The 13,068-nt window shown below is 50.8% G+C and overlaps 1 protein-coding gene across 8 annotated transcripts in view; it reads left to right on the top strand.

The window, feature by feature from the left end:
* CACNA1B (calcium voltage-gated channel subunit alpha1 B) overlaps window positions 1-13,068 on the top strand; it is a 176,193-nt gene that overhangs the window by 126,272 nt on the left and 36,853 nt on the right. For all 8 annotated transcript variants that reach the window (XM_044264402.1, XM_044264399.1, XM_044264401.1 and 5 more), the window contains 5 exons: window positions 808-945; window positions 1,678-1,879; window positions 2,155-2,319; window positions 2,606-2,716; window positions 3,117-3,200. In XM_044264402.1, coding sequence (XP_044120337.1) covers window positions 808-945; window positions 1,678-1,879; window positions 2,155-2,319; window positions 2,606-2,716; window positions 3,117-3,200 — 700 coding nt within the window. The remainder of the gene's footprint in view (window positions 1-807; window positions 946-1,677; window positions 1,880-2,154; window positions 2,320-2,605; window positions 2,717-3,116; window positions 3,201-13,068) is intronic.

The following is a 13,068-nucleotide window of genomic DNA, read 5'->3' as shown; positions in this document are numbered from 1 at the left end:
TTTCATCTCTCTGGAGTGGACCCGTTGCCCTGGACTTGATGGGTCCATGGGGGTTCTGCTGCCCCATCTCAGGGGCCGCGGGGCTCTTCCGGCACGGCTGACCCGGTCTGTATTCCCAGCAGCATGGGGGGAGAGTCCTCATTTCTCCACATCCTTGCCAGTTCGTGTTCTTTTCCCTTTTAAAAACTAATTATCACTCTCTTTCTGGGTATAAAGTGGCATCTCACTGTGGTTTTCTTTTGCATTTCCTGGATGACTCCTGATGTGGAACGTCTTCCGTGTGCTGATCGGATGTTGGTATACCTTCTTTGGAGAAATGCCGACTCAGATATTTCACCTATTTTTTTTTATAATTGATTATAAGTGTTCTTTATATACTCTAGATCGAACTCTTACCAGAGAGACTATTTTCCAGGATTTGGTCCTGTTCTGTGTCGAGGAGGTTCTGAAGCACAAAGCTTTCCATTTTGATGGCATCTGCTTTACCTCCTTCTGGGGTTGGCGTCCCGTCTAACAGTCGTTCCCCCTCATTCCGGGCCCCCAGGGTCATCGTCTCACAGCTTTCTAGTGTCAGCTCTCACCTGCACATCTTCGGTCCGTTTTGCGTTGGTCTTGTACCTGGAGGGAGGTGGGGTCCAGCTTCCTTCTTCTGCGAGCGACCCCCGCTGCCCAGCGCTCTCTGTGGAGAAGACTGCTCTTCCTCCGTTGGACGGGCAGCCCTTCCAGAAATCAGCTGGCCGTAGACAAACGTGTGTATTTGGATTCTCTGTCTTTACACTCTGGCCTCGTGTGTGTCCTCATCCCCAGGGGCCAGTATCTGGACTATGAGAAGGAGGAGGTGGAGGCTCAGCCGCGGCAGTGGAAGAAATACGACTTTCACTACGACAATGTGCTCTGGGCTCTGCTGACGCTGTTCACGGTGTCCACGGGTGAAGGGTGGCCCATGTGAGTGCTCACTGGCTCCACGCGGCAGAGCAGGGAGAGCAGAGGGGCAGCTCGGGCAGGGAGTCCCCACCCTGCGTCCGGGCATGTTTTAGTCACCCAGCAAATGCCCCGTTTGCCTCTTGGGGTAGACACGGCTCTGCTCTCCAAGAGTGGAAGGAGCAGGAGATCCAGACAAGGTGCACAGCACAGCCGTCTCCTGAAAATCGTTTCTGAGTGGCTGTAGGCCGGAGGGAGGACAGGCTACTCAGTATCTCCCTGTCCTGCCCTTCTGGCCCCAGTTAAGGGTGGGCAGAGGGATGTATGTGTTCCGTGCCATGCTGGATGACAGGGAACTCCCTTTGGGGCTGGGAGGACCACCACTCAGAAGGTGGGATCAGTGCTGTGTCTGGAGCCCAGGGCTTTCTAAAGGCAGGTGAAACTGGGCATGAGCAGGTGTGAGTCAGCAGGGAGGGCAGAGTTCCTGGGCTTCCGCCTGTTCTGGGGTTAGGACCTCTGGGCCCCGGAGACTGCCCCTTGATGGCTGTCCACCAGCCCCGAGTACAAGCCCATCGGGAAGGTCGTCTGCCTCAGGAGACTGCAGTCCTGGGGAGGGGGCTGGGGCCCACAGTGTTGAGCACCCCCTTCCTCTTGCCATCCTCGGGTATGGAGGCCTCACCTGTCATACAGGTCTTGACTTTCCCATGGCTCTGTTCCGCCGGTCCCCCTGACACTTGGTGTTTGCCCTTGGTGCAGGGTCCTGAAACACTCCGTGGACGCCACCTATGAGGAGCAGGGCCCCAGCCCTGGGTACCGCATGGAGCTGTCCATCTTCTATGTGGTCTACTTCGTGGTCTTCCCCTTCTTCTTCGTCAACATCTTCGTGGCCTTGATCATCATCACCTTTCAGGAGCAGGGGGACAAGGTGATGTCTGAATGCAGCCTGGAGAAGAACGAGGTGGGTGGCTCCCTCTTCTGCCTCATGTGCATGTGGGCCGTGGATGCTCCGCTGGGCCCCTGATGGGCAGCAGAGACAGAAGCACTAGACTTCCCTTCTGCGTGGGGCTCACTCACTGCTGCAGAGCCAGCGGCCAGCACAGGGGGCGGGGAGAGAAGGAGGAGGCTGTTCCGGGCTGCCTGCGAGGGTGGAGGACATAGGTGGGATGCTCTGGGTGCTCCAGTGTGGGGGTCCCCCTGCCCCCTCCGGGTGCTCACTGCTCCTTCCCCGTGCAGAGGGCTTGCATCGACTTCGCCATCAGCGCCAAGCCCCTGACGCGGTACATGCCCAGGGACAAGCAGTCGTTCCAGTACAAGACCTGGACATTTGTGGTCTCACCTCCCTTTGAGTACTTCATCATGGCCATGATCGCTCTCAACACGGTGGTGCTCATGATGAAGGTATGTGGGCCTGGCACGGGGGACAGTGGGGGACAGCTGGGGTGTGAGAGAGCCACCATCGCGGCTGATCACATCCTGGGCAGCATGGGATGCCTACTGTAGCCCCGTGCCCGGGGTTGTCTGTGGGCTGAGACAGTGTGTCCTGGGAGAACACGGTGAGAGCAGGGACGGCTGTCCCTACCTTGGCCAGGCAGATGCGCAGTTCTCTGTGCTCTGGCAGGAGGTCAAGGTGCGGGTGTCAGGGGGCAGCCGAGCCTGTGGCTGATGGCACTCATTCCCCATGCAGTTCTATGACGCACCTTATGAGTACGAGCTGATGCTGAAATGCCTGAACATTGTGTTCACGTCCATGTTCTCCATGGAATGCGTGCTGAAGATCATTGCTTTTGGGGTGCTGGTAGGTGCCTTGGCTCCCTCTTGGCCTTTTGGTGGTCTGCACTCTGGCTCCCTCTCTGTAGGGGACCCTTCAGGGACTCAGAGCATGGAGCTTGGAATTCCCTGAGCCCCCAGAACAAATGCGACATTGCCAGGGCCCCGAGGAAGAGGCTGCTCCTGTGCTCTCAGCTGCCTGAGCTCCGCCCCAGCCCAGCTCCTGGAGACAGGCAGGGCCATGTTCCTCCTCTCTGGATGTATAGCTTTCGGTTCTGCACCTGCCCAGACCCACAGGTGTTTGCTTACCCAGCTGTGGTGGCCCACCTGTCCCTCTGCTCCTTTCTCGATGAGGACACTTCCTGCGGCTCCGCGCCTGGCTTCTGCCTTGCCAGCCTCCAGCAGTAACTGCTCTTTTTTCTCTCTAGAACTATTTCAGAGATGCCTGGAACGTCTTTGATTTTGTCACTGTGTTGGGAAGTATAACTGATATTTTAGTAACAGAGATTGCGGTGAGTAGCATTTCCTGTCCTTCCTCCAGGGCCCCAGACTGGTTTCCTTCTGGGCGGGGCTCCCTTGGTGTACCTCCAGGTCCTGAGTGTTAGGCCCCCTCTCTCTTGCCCTAGGAGCCCCTGGAAAGAAGGAGGCTTCTCTCCAGAGGTGGAGTTGGGGGTTGGGTATTATCTTGGGAAATGCATTTTCTTGGATAAGAAAGTGGTTTCCAAAAGGTCTTCTGGTCTGGTGGTCTGAGAGTCACCTAGGAGCTCCATCAGTAAAGACTGACCAGGAAGACAAGAATCTTTTAAATCTGCGTGTGTCTAAGAAATCGAACAACTTGGCACCAAATTACATGAAGTGAATTTAGACTATTTTAGAATATTAGGTTTGTTTTACGTGTGTGTGTGTGTGTGTGTGTGTGTGTGTGTAAATAAAACAAGATTACTTGTCCATATCATACGCAGATTATGGGTGAAAACTGACCAAATGCTACAACATAAACTTGTCTCAACAAATGTCACAGAATCTGAATTCAGGAATGAAGTTAGAATTAAATGGCAAAACATCTCCTCTCTGTCTTAGACTGGGTTCTCTAGGAGCAGGCACGGAAGTGGGGCTCTTGTATAAGTCGTTCTAGGAGGCGTTCCCAGGCAAAACCGCGCGAGCGGGGTTTGGGGAAGTGGGTGATAAGTGAAGGCACATCAGGAGTGTCGGATCTGTAGCCTGGTGTCGGGTGGGTTCAGTTCGTCCCCCAGGGGGCCCAGAGACAAGGGGGCCATGGCTCAGAGCTCTTGCCTCTGCACTGGTCAGTCCACAGCTACGGGCCGCACCTGGGGTTCGGTTGTCAGATGCCTCCAGCCCTCCTGAGTGCACCCCAAGTGGAGGCTCTGGCAGCCCTGGGGCAGAAGGAATACCAGGCTGCATGGTAACAGGGCTGGACGGGAGTGCCTGACCGACTACTGTGAGCTTGGCCCCACTCAGCTCTGTCACATCTCACAGTGGGTTCACTTCCCTTGTTCTTCAGGGTGCTGCTGGCCTCTGTGTCAGGGACAGGGGGTCGGGAAGACCTGGAGCTGGTCTGAGTCCAGGGGAGGCTCACGCACATGTTCTTCCTGTCCCCCTCTTGGGGTCGCCTGATGGGTGGCCAGCCTGCTGTGGCACAGGTTGCTGGGCCGGATCAGGGAGCCTACAGTGTCACCCTGGGTGGCCCAAGCCCCAGCTCGTCACACTTGTGTGGTTCTGGCTGATATAGCACCCCAGTCGTCATTGAGACTGATCATAGAGCATCTGGAAAGGCCCCGGTGAACCCCCTGATTTCCAGACAGACTTCTTCCTGCCCTGTGTGGTAGCAGCTCCGTCCTTCTCAGTATCAGCATCAAATACCCTGGCCAGCCTGGAAGCTCTGCTCAGCCTGCTGGTCGCATGGGATGAGAGGCAGTAAGTGACAAGGGGGCCACCATGACAGCATTCCACAGTGGAACACTTCACAACCCCTTGAGCCAGGACCTCTAGATTGGCCAAACCGAAACTTACGGAGATGATGAGAATGCAGTCTGACCTGGGCTGCGGGAGGGCAGGGAGGGGCCACCCCTGCTACCCTCTCTGGCTTTCCGGGCCTGGGCAACACTGCGACACCAGCACCCTCTCTTGTCAGTCTGCTCACCTTGAAGGACGCATCCCAGCCCCGTGAGGCAGGTCACTGGGCCGGCATTTAACCTGGGCCTTTAGGAGGCTCTTCCAGCGTTTCAGGAGGTTTCCACTTCCTGAGTGATGTGGACTAGGGTACGCCCGTGGACCCTGTGTCGCCGGCTCCTGTGTACCTGCCTGTGTGTGCTCTGAGCGGATGTTACGTGGAACCCAGTTGGGTAAATTCGATGCTGGTGCAGGCCAAGGTATCCCCTCAGCAAAGACAGACCCACTCCCAGTGTGTGTGATCGCAGGTGAGACAAACCACTGCCACTTCCAGCTGAAAGGGTTCCCATGTAAGCCAATTATCACCAAGTGGCTGGTTGGCAGCCTAAAGCTTGGTGCGCTGTAGAGGCCTCCTTGACTTCCGCGCATAGCAGGCTGGGTGTCAGGTAGGGGCCGTGGCTGGGTCAGCTTTGCTGAGAGGGAGCCCACCTCCTGAGCTCAGGCACAGCTTTCATCTCAGCCATCAAGGTCACTCCACTCGCAGATCTGCTGGTGAGGATAAAGGCTGGCCGTCATTTCGTGGGTCAACCATCTCAAGGCCTGGCTTTTGGTGCCCCTGCAGCTGTGGGTGGGCACCCATGTGTAATGCAAGGGTTGGGTGGGCCCATCTGGATGCTTTTCCTCAACTTCTGTTCCCTCCGGAGCCATGGCTAAGTTTTAGCTCTTGCCTACGGTCTTGTAGTCAGTACTACAGGCAGCTTCTTTGTCCTTCTGGGTCGTGGCTGATCAGGTTCCCTACTGGGAACTCTGCCTCGCCGCTGTCCTTCGGGTCGCCTCTGGGTTGGGTTCTAGTGAAGCTGCCCCAGTGTATTGAGCCGCCGCTTCAGAGATCGGGTTTGAGTTTCTTCTCCCGGCTTTAGCGATCATCTCATGATATGCTTGGGTAGGAGTGAGCTAAGGAAGACAGGTGCAGCAAAGGTGAGAGGCCTGGGGCACTGCGCCACTTGTCATGTGACTCTGTCCTCTGGATGTGCTTGGGTTTGGCCCTGGAGGCAGTGGCTCCACCATAACACCGATTGTTGGCAGGCCTGCTACACACACTCCTAAGGACAAGCAGCAGAGCCGTGGACACAGTTGTTCATGCTCAGACACGGTCTCCACCAGGGCCCAGTTGCCAGGAGCGGCCCCTCCCATGGGTGATGTCTTCAGCCAATGACATGGCCTTGCTCCAGAATTGTAGGGTGTCTCGGCCCAAGTTGTCGGGCTTCTGGTACTGCAGTGTGGGTCTGAATCTCCCTGCTCTGAGTCCTCTCAAACCTGGCAGCTTTGTGTCACCTGATAAATGGCTCAAAGACTATTTCCTCAGTGATGCGTGGCATCATCAAACTCAAGGAAGCCTGCCGGGAGCAGGAGGTGTGAAAACCAATTTGTCTTGCCTCGTATCACTGATTGTAGTAGTCATATGCATTAGTTTTCTACCTAAAATATGATGAAAGATCACTCTAACCCTAAACAAAGTCTTTTTTTTTGATATTTTATTTTTCCAGTGTTCCAAAATTCATTGTTTATGCACCACACCCAGGGCTCCATGCCATACACGCCCTCCTTAATGTCCACCACCAGGATCACTCAACCTCCCCACTCCCGTCCCCTTCAAAACCCTCAGTTTGTTTCTCAGAGTCCACAGTCTCTCATGGTTTGTCTCCCCCTCTGATCTCTCCCCACTCACTTCTCTCCAGCTCCCATTGTCCTCTGTGTTACTCATGCTCCACAAGTAAGTGAAGCCATATGATAATTGACTCTCTCTGCTTGACTTATTTCACTTAGCCTATTCTCTTCCAGTCTCGTCCACATTGATACCAAAATTGGGTATTCATCCTTTCTGATGGAGGCATAATACTCCATTGTATATGGACCACATCTTCCTTATCCATTCATCCGTTGAAGGACATCTTTCCACAGTTTGGTGACTGAACTATGCTATGAACATTGGGATACAGATGGCCCTTCTTTTCACTACATCTGTATCTTTGGGGTAAATACCCAGTAGTGCAATCACAGGGTAATAGGGAAGCTCTATTTTTAATTTCATAAGGAATCTCCACACTGTTTTCCAGAGTGGCTGCACCAACTTGCATTCCCACCAACAGTGTAAGAGGTTTCCCTTTCTCCACAACCTCTCTTTGTCAATTTTTGCCATTCTAACTGGTGTAAGGTGGTATCTCAATGTGGTTTTGATTTGAATTTCCCTGATGGCTAATGATGATGAACATTATTTCATGTGTCTGTTAGCCATTTGTATGTCTTCTTTGGAGAAGTGTCTGTCATTATCTTCTGTCCATTATTTTGACGTAATTATCTGTTTTTTGAGCATTTGAGGAGTTCTTTATAGCTCTTGGATATCAGCCCTTCGTCTGTATTGTCATTTGCAAATATCTTGTCCCATTCCGTGGGTTGCCTCTTTGTTTTGTTGACTGTTTCCTTTGCTCTGCAGAAGATTTTGATCTTGATGAAGTCCCCAAAGTTCATTTTCCCTTTTGTTTCCTGTGCCTTTGGAGGCATATCTTGAAAGAAGTTGCTGTGGCTGATGTCAAAGAGGTGACTGCCTATGTTCTCCTCTAGGATTCTGATGGTTTCCTGCCTCATGTTGAGGTCTTTTATCCATTCTGAGTTTATCTTTGTGTACGGTGTAAGAGAATGGTCGAGTTTCATTCTTCTATACATAGCTGTCCAATTTTCCCAGCAACATTTATTGAAGAGATTGTCTTTTTTCCACTGGATGTTTTTTTCCTGCTTTGTCGAAGATTATTTGACTATAGAGTTGCGGGTCTGTATCTAGACTCTCTACTCTGTTCCACGGTCTATGTGACTGTTTTTGTGCCAGTACCATGCTGTCTTAGTGATCACAGCTTTGTAGTAAAGCTTGAAATCAGGCAATGGGATGCCCCCGGTTTTGTTTTTCTTTTTCAACATTTCCTTAGCAATTTGGGATCTCTTCTGGTTCCATAGAAATTTTAGAATTGTTTGTTCCACCTCTTTGGAAAATGCCAGTGGAATTTTGCTCGGGATCAAGATTTTTCATCTATACTGAAAGTATAGATGGCTCTAGGCAGTATAGACATTTGAACAATGTTTATTCTTCCGATCCATGAGCATGGAATGCTCTTCCATATTTTTGTGTCTTCTCCAATTTCTTTCAAGAGCCTAAACAAATTCTTGAAGTGAATAGAAAAAGAGTGAACATCCCTAACTGCTGATATGAGACTAATACAACCTGGACACCAGAATTATTTAATATTTTATTTTATTTATTTGACAGAGAGAGATCACAAGTAGGCAGAGAGGCAGGCAGAGAGAGAGAGAGAGAGAGGAGGAAGCAGGCTCCCTGCTGAGCAGAGAGCCCGATGCGGGACTCGATCCCAGGACCCTGAGATCATGACCCGAGCCGAAGGCAGCGGCTTAACCCACTGAGCCACCCAGGCGCCCCCAGAATTATTTAAAAACAACATAATAAAGGAAGATCATACTCCACGCTCATTCATTAACATTGAGTAAAAGGCATCAGAGAGTCTAATTTAGATTAGCAGATCAACGGATACTATGAATGTGATCCTGACATTGGTGCAGAGAAGATGTACAATAAAACTCAAATTGTATTCATGATAGAAATTATTAGCAATGTAGGAATTATTGACCTGATGAAGAGAATTTACCAAAAATCCTGCACTAACATCATATGATGGTGGAATTCCCTTTAAAATTAGGAAAAGACCGTATCTGTCAGCACTCCTTCTTTTCCAACATGGAACTTCAGGGCCTGGTTGGTTCAGTAAAGTGAACATCAGCCCCGTGAGGATTAGAGGTGTTTGTCCAGTTCACCGCACATTCCAGGGCTTGGGTGTTTGGGAAACACTTGTTGAGTGAACTAGACAAGAAAAATAAATAAAACACCCAAGTATTAGGGCAGAAATAGGCAAAGCTGCCATTATTCCTAGATACCATTATTATCTGTAGATCTGGAATCCTCTCGAGCCAAGAAGAGTGTTCAGCACGGCCGCTGCGTCGAGTACCCGAGCCAGTAGCTGACCGCAGATTATGACCGTGTTAGCAGTTCCACCTGTAGCCCTAACGATGCCCGAATACAAGATCTTTGTGTGGAAAAGTCCTAACCCTCCGGGACAGGAGAGGAGACTTAAGTAGGTGGTGTTAACATGTCAATACTAAGTAGTGTCAACCTCAGGACGGCTCTGCCCAAATTGATCTGTAGATTCAATGTAATTTCAACAGGTGAATTTGTTTTTGTTTTGGAAATTGGCAAGTTGCTTCTAAAACTCATCAGAAAGGGCAAAGGCCCCCTAAATGCTCAAGATACTTAAGAAGCGGAGGGTGCTGCTGGGGCAGTGGGCATGGAAAGGTGCTGTTCGTGTTGGTGATAAGACTTCTTATAAAGCTACAGTGCTAAGACTGTGGTCCTGGCTTGGGGGAGAGTAAGTGAGCCAGTGGACGGAATCAAGAGCCTGGAATCAGAATCACTCGTGTATGGAAACTTGATATTTGACTGTGCTGCTTAGTGGTGAGATAATTCAACAATCGATGTGGGTATAATTATGATCATCATAGTGAAGGATGGAAATTGGATCTTCATCCATTCACAAAAAAGCTATTTCAGATGGATGAAAATACTTAAATATAAGAGGAAAAAAAGTTTAAAACTCTTAGAAGAGAATACAGGAGATTCTCTTTAAGACCTCGGGGTAGGGACTGATTGCTTAAGGAAGCAATAAGGAAGCACCATCCATAATTGAAAAAAAATTTTCTATAAAATGAAGAGTTTCTGTTCATCAAAAGAAGAAAGGAAAATCCATGAAGAGGAAGGGGATATTTGCATCACATTCCTTCACTTATCTGTTATGAATCCCTTATAAATTATAAATGGATGAACCCATTATCCATTATCAATATTTATGCACTGCCTATCACGTAGTAAGCGGTATTCTAAGTGCAGGGACAAAAGATGAAAATCTGAGTTTCATTCCCGTAAGAGAGACGCAGTGTCACATGATGAGAGGGACTGGGAGAAGGCAAAGCAGTGAAGGGTTGTGAGACACGGAACCGGGGGGCAGGGGCTTTGATGGCTGTGTGCCCAGAGGAGATGTCACTGACTTGGTGACTTGCCAGTGAAGATGTCTGGGTCTGTGAGGACGTGGAGCAGGGGGGCCTGGGCGAGCAGCCCTGAGCCCTGCACCCACCCAGCACCTGCAGCATGACAAGGGGCAGAGGGAATGGGGAGAAGGGAAGGATTTGCAGTTGCAGTCAGTTCGGGATTTTATTTAGAGTGAGGTTGGAACAGGAGGGACATGATCTGCGTTTTCAGACCAAATGTCTAGCTGAGAGTATAGTACAGGGCATGGGCAGAAGCAGCTCGGTGGGTTAGGGCTTAGCTGGTTGTCCCAGAAACAGACCCCAAGACAGGAGTTCAGTGCAAGTCATTCATTTGGGAGGTGACCTCAGGAATACCAGGGAGCAAGGAAGTGGGTCAGGGAAGGGAGGCGGCCAGAATATCGTGTACTCAGAGGGCAGTTACCACTGTGTGTCCTCATTGGGAGCCCTGAACCTCTGTTATCCCTGCAAGTGGCAAGGAGGCGGCTGGGGTACTTTTCAGCAAGTGCTGTTAGCCACTAGCCGAAGGCTGCTGGTACGAGGAGGCCACAAAATGTTAATTCTCAGACACCTGCATCCTGGTCTGGGAGAATTCTCAGGGAACAAAGATGCAGATGCTGACAGTTGAGTGTTGGGTCTGGGAGTGCCACTCAGGGAGCCCAGTAGAGGGGCTGGGGGCTTGGGCTCCGGTGAGAGACCGTCGTACTGGATGTGTTTTCCAGTAGAGCTGCTGGTGGAGCAGCGGTCTGGGTGAAAGTTGAGGGAAGAATGGCGTCCGATCTGAGCGCATGGGGACATGGGTTATCTGTAATTGAACAGGGAAAGACTGGGCGGACCAGGTCGGTTCTGCACTGTTTGTACATGTGGCCTGGATGCAGCGTGTGCGTGTTAGGGCGGGTTGCCTGTTGGCCTTCCGCAGGACTTGTCCAACAGGCCGCTGGACAGATGTGCCTGGAGTTTGGAGGAGAGATTCGTGCCAGTCCTACGCTGGGGAACCATGAGCCTGTAGGATGAAATCAGAGCCGTGAGGCTGGATGAGGTCAATAATAGAGAGCAAGAATGAGCTCCTCAGGCCTCAGATGCACCGACATTGATTGACAAAGGAGTGGTCGGAGGGCAGAGAGGTTTTCTGAACCATTGGTGAAGGTTAGTGTCCAGAATGTGCAAGGCCCTTCAGTGAATCATTAAGAACAGAAGCAACCAAATGGAAAAACGAGCTGAAGGTGTAACTGGGTATTTTGCTAAAAGAATGAGAAACAGAAATGACCAATGAATCTTATTTGTAATTAAAGAAACGTAAAGGGAAAGACATTGAGATGCCCTTTCACACCCTCTGGTTTGTCAGACAGGAATTCCAGCCATGCCGGTGCTTAGCAAGTGGGTCAGCCAGAACCTCCACGCTTCTGCTGGGAGAAGTGTGGCAATCCCCAGAAAGTCAGGCGTAGGCATGCCTGCCGCTCGGGGATTCCCTCTTACTTCGTGTGCCAGAGGGTGTCCGGGCAGGTGACCCAGAGACCCTCTCACACAGAGGTTCGTGGCTACACAGTTCACGGCAGCCCCGGGATGCACCGGTTGTGACCGCCTTTGAACAGAGTGATGCACCCCACGCACAGAGGGTGGCCTCTGCATCAGGAGGGAAGCCCCTGAGAAACAGTTTGCTCGCCGTCAGCAAGTCTGCCCAAGTCTGAGAAGGCCCTGTACGGTAGCGTCCCATCACAAAGGTTAAGAGAAGCCAAGTATAACACGTTTTCAGAGTTTGTGGTAAGACAGTAAAGAAAAGAAATTGTTAACAGGAATTACAGGTAGCTACTACGTCTGGGGAGGACAAAGGGAGACAAGAAGGGCTTCGAAAGTCTTGGTGACATTCTGTTTTCTTTAAGTGGGGTGATGGATGGATGGACATTTTATTCCTTTTCTTTAAAATGTGCATCTATACACATTTTTGTACATATTCTTCTGTGTATGTGGTATGTTTCATGGTTTTAAAAGATTAACAATCCAAATAATATGGGGAAAAGTTCTGAGCTGCCATTTTCATGCAAAAACCAAGGATATTTGTCGCAGCAGCCATTGGCATTGTGGCATTTCCAGGCGCTTCTCATCCAGGAGTAGTTTGTACCAGTGTGTTGCTGGGAGGAGCAAGCTTGCTGCTGATCCCTCCGGGCCTCATCCTTGGACTCAGCCGACTTTGTTCCCTGGATAGAGGGATCCAGACACCGAGCTCCCATCTGCTAGGACACAACTCTGGGGTTCCTTCATAGGCGTGTGTCCTCTCAGAGAGGGCAGAATGATGAGCGGGTATGAAGGGTGAGGGTTGCCGGACTTGCAGAGCGCATGATGCCTAAATGTCTTCTGGGGAGACCTCTGGCTCCAGAGAGGCTTGCACACAAGGCAGAGACCTTCTGTATGCAGGAGGCCCGGTGTCTGTCCCTCAGCTGTTGGACACTTGAGGCCTGGGTGGCTTGTGGTTGGATCAGACCTCCCTTTAAATAAGCCCTCCATGGCGGCGGCCGTCAGCCCCCGATGCCCAGCAGGGCTGGCGGGAGGACTTGAGGTGCCGCTCGGCTCGGAAGCTCTGCTGGCTCGAGCCACTAGTGCTCCCGTGCTTCACCCTGGTCTGCCCAAAGCGGAAAAGATGAAAGGGAGCCGGCGTGTGGATTAGTGGCGTCTTCATTTTTGCTCATTTGTAGTCACTTCATGTGTTACTTTGTGAATGTACTTTTTTTTCCTTCGGCAAAAATATGAGTGTCAGTTCCCACCTCCCACTTAATCAAAACAGAGTAATAGCCTTAACTAGGGTCGTGTAGAGACAGCACCCCAAGGAAGCATAAAACTGACATTGATTTCTTTGCCTGGAAATAAAAAAACAAGTGTCTGTGAGTCATCTTTGGATTTGCATTACAAACAGGAATGCAAACGCGCGCCACCCCGTCTGCATAGCCTCCAGATTTCCAAAATGTTTGATCTGGTGCATCTTAAGCAAAATGTGCAAAGTTTACTAAAATCCTAAAATTTTCCAGTGAGGTATTCAAAGTTTGAGTTTTTGCTTGTGTTGATGACTCATTTTCTCTTTTGTTTTCTGTTTTTGTT

The sequence above is a fragment of the Neovison vison genome, chromosome 9 (genome assembly GCF_020171115.1).
Source record: "Neovison vison isolate M4711 chromosome 9, ASM_NN_V1, whole genome shotgun sequence".
Taxonomy (NCBI): domain Eukaryota; kingdom Metazoa; phylum Chordata; class Mammalia; order Carnivora; family Mustelidae; genus Neogale; species Neogale vison.
The sequence above is the reverse complement of the archived record's forward strand: the minus strand, read 5'-3'. Positions and strand labels throughout refer to the sequence as shown.